The sequence below is a fragment of the Octopus bimaculoides genome, chromosome 18 (genome assembly GCF_001194135.2).
Source record: "Octopus bimaculoides isolate UCB-OBI-ISO-001 chromosome 18, ASM119413v2, whole genome shotgun sequence".
In the NCBI taxonomy this organism is placed as follows: domain Eukaryota; kingdom Metazoa; phylum Mollusca; class Cephalopoda; order Octopoda; family Octopodidae; genus Octopus; species Octopus bimaculoides.
Genome location: NC_068998.1, coordinates 9,943,391 through 9,946,699, shown reverse-complemented (window position 1 = coordinate 9,946,699; position 3,309 = coordinate 9,943,391). Strand labels below are relative to the sequence as shown.

The 3,309-nt window shown below is 41.5% G+C and overlaps 1 protein-coding gene across 1 annotated transcript in view; it reads left to right on the top strand.

Moving 5' to 3' along the window:
• Positions 1 to 3,282, top strand: part of LOC106881346 (monocarboxylate transporter 12) — a 3,932-nt gene extending 650 nt beyond the window's left edge. Inside the window, exons 2-3 of the mRNA XM_014931704.2 lie at positions 3 to 464; positions 2,823 to 3,282. Of these exons, the coding sequence (XP_014787190.2) occupies positions 3 to 464; positions 2,823 to 2,932 (572 nt within the window). The 3' untranslated portion in view covers positions 2,933 to 3,282. The remainder of the gene's footprint in view (positions 1 to 2; positions 465 to 2,822) is intronic.
• The last annotated feature ends 27 nt before the right edge of the window (positions 3,283 to 3,309 follow it).

Below are 3,309 nucleotides of genomic sequence, written 5' to 3'. Positions count from 1 at the left end.
AGATTTTGCTCTGTTCAGGGAAAAAAAATTTATCTCTGGATACATTGGAGCAATTCTTGGAGCCGCAGCTTCCTCCATGCCACAGGCATTTTTCCCAGCTCATGCTGTAGACTTAGACTTGTCCACTGAGGACGGAGTTGTTTTTCTTACAGTTGGTGGGGTGGCCGATTTTGTGGGTCGTCTGCTCATGGTTTTCTTAGCTGACCGAAAATTTTTGAACCGAGGTCGACTGCTTGGCGTTATCCTCATCATTCATGGAGTTGCTGCTTGCTTTGTATCATTCTATACCAAATTCTTTCTGTTCGCAATGTATTGCGCCTGTTATGGAATCTCCAGTGGTATATATTTTTCCATCTCGAACACAGTCATGGTGGATTTTATTGGATCTCAAAGAATGTCGGATGCAGTCGGTTTGTTGATATTAGGCTCAGGAATAATTGGAACAATCGGTTATCCACTTACAGGTAAGTATTTTATCATTTACCTTTTACTTGTTTCAGTCATTGGACTACGGCCATGCTGGGGCTTTGCCTTGAAGGGTTTAGCCAAACAAATCGAACCCAGCACTCATTTTAAAACCTGGTGCTTATTCTGATAGTCTCTTTTTGCTGAGCCCCACATGCTGGCATGGGTTGGATGGTTTCACAGGAGCTGGCCTGGCAGAAGACTGCACTAGACTTCTGTGTCTGTTTTGGCATGGTTTTTACAGCTGGATGCTCTTCCAAATGCCAACCACTTTATAGTGTTTACTAGATGCGTTTTACGTGGCACCATCATTGGAAGGGTCACCAAGCAACTTGCAAGAACCTTTGAGGGGGAGGGGGCATTGGAGGAAGTGATCTTGTGTCAGATGACGAAAGATTAGAGTGTGACAGAGCGACGGAGAGACAGAAACAGGTGTCTTGCTGCAGTGAAGGTATATGGTTGTCCGACCAGAGAGAGAAAGAGAGAGAAAGAGAGAGAGGGGGAAAGGGAGAGATAGGAGAGAGAGAATGAGTGATCAAGAATGAAGACAGAGACAGACGTGCTGCTGAAAAGAAGGTACATGGTTATCCAACCAGAGGGAGGAGCAAGAGAAAGAGAGAGAGAGAGAGAGAGAGAGAGAGAGAGAGAGAGAGAGAGAGAGAGAGAGAGAGAGAGAGAGTGTGTGTGTGTGTGTTATTTCTTTACTGCCCACAAGGGGCTACACACAGAGGGGACAAACAAAGACAGACAAACGGATTAAATCGATTATATCGACCCCAGTGCGTAACTGGTACTTATTTAATCGACCCCGAAAGGATGAAAGGCAAAGTCGACCTCGGCGGAATTTGAACTCAGAACGTAGCGGGCAGACGAAATACCGCTAAGCATTTCGCCCGGTGTGCTAACGGTTCTGTGTGTGTGTGTGTGTGTGTGTGTGTGTGTGTGTGTAAGACAAGAGGGCAAAAGAGAGCATGAAAGCCATGGTGACCAAGTGCCAGAGCATACCTACAAGGAACGGGGATCAGAACATAGATGGGATGAGAGAGTAAAGGAAAAGAGAGGCATTTTAATAAAGGCATTTCCTACGCATTCGAACGCATTGAACACCTGAAAATCCCGCTGCTTTCACGTTAATTGATTTCCATATAACAGGAAGTCAACAGAACAATAAATTTCGAGTTATGGAAATACAGATTATAGAAATATTTTTGGGACACAACGCTTTGGTAACCAAGAGTATGTATAGTTTAAAAGGTCATAGATTAAGAAGTCTTATCTAATTGCGTCTGTAGCAAGATTCGAAACCGAATCGACAAATTGTCAAGTTCAAATCACGGCCTAGCAACTGACATTTCACGTGATCGGCCGATATATGGACTAATCAACATCGAAACATCACGTGATGCATCGTTCTAGAATCTGCTAGATTGTTCTTTTATGAGATTTATAAATAGGCATTCTTTTAGCGTCATCACTGCAGAGGGTCGAGGACAGCTGAGCGAAATGCGTCCCCACTTACGACAAGCTTATTTGCGCAGAGACCGGCCAGTTCATTTCACACATCTCACCTCATGCTTCAGTTTGTGGCCGTCTGTAGCTAAGTTGGTCAGATTCTCATTTTACTGCTTTTAGCCGCCCTTCTCATGACTTTTACTCAACCTAGACAGCTGCTCAAGTTCGCCAACATAAACCAAGTGTATAGATTGTCTCCTGTCTTGGCAGCATAATTACAGAGCCTTCTTAATCAGTTATTCGAAAGAGCTACAGAATGGCCCTTTTCAGCGTGTAAACTTTGTTGCTGCATTTTTAATTCATGACCAGCATGGAAAATATTTGTGCAGTGAAATAAAATTCTGTTAATTGTTTGCGTGTGTTGTGCATTCATGATACGCAACCAGAACCCAATTCAACTACCAACATCTCATATCTTTCATCCAATGTCTATCTTGACCACAATTAACTACACCTCGTAACATGGTCTATATTCAGATCCTACCGTGGTTAAATTTGCTTTTCAATTCTCCACAATCTCCTCAGTCACTACAAATCAAATTTCCGGAGGAACAAAATCAAGATATTTCCCATCTAATAACAGTATTTGCGTTTTAAACTGGTTCGAATCCTACCAAAGCTGACTCTGCCTTTCTCATTTCAAGATATCAATAAAATAGACATCAGTCAATATAATTCTACCTTTTCCTTCACAAGCATATGTTACCATGTACGTGCGCAGGAAATCAGTTCTCGTAATTTATTCCTCATTAATCTGCTATGAACTAACAATTTCAATTACCTTTTTCTTTTTCTAAAATATATTCTGTGTGAGTAACGTTTGTTTTATTTAAATTATTCCACAGGTTACCTTCGTGACGTCACTGGTTCTTACAATCTTGGGTTCATTCTGAACGGTGTCTGCCTACTCATAAGCGGTGCTTCGTTTCTCGTGGCGACCTTTATACCCGTATAAGAAACATTGATAGAAGAGCTGTGATTGTTGTCACCAACATGGTCAATATCAATTGTGTCACTGTCGACACATTCCATAACACCGAGGACAGCGGCAGATTGACATAATAAGTAGAGTACAGGACAAAATGGTTTGCAGGCGGTACTCTCTTCCCTGCTCTGAGTTCAAATCCGGGTGTGATTGACATTTCTTTCCATTCCTAGGGTGTCGGTAAAATAACAACCAATTAAATCCCGAGATCAACCAAATGGAGACTTCGTGATATTATGCCACTCAAAGAAATTAAATTCAGCGTTATTATATTCATAATAGATATATATGTAAATGTATATATACATACATACATACATGCATACATACATATATATATATATATA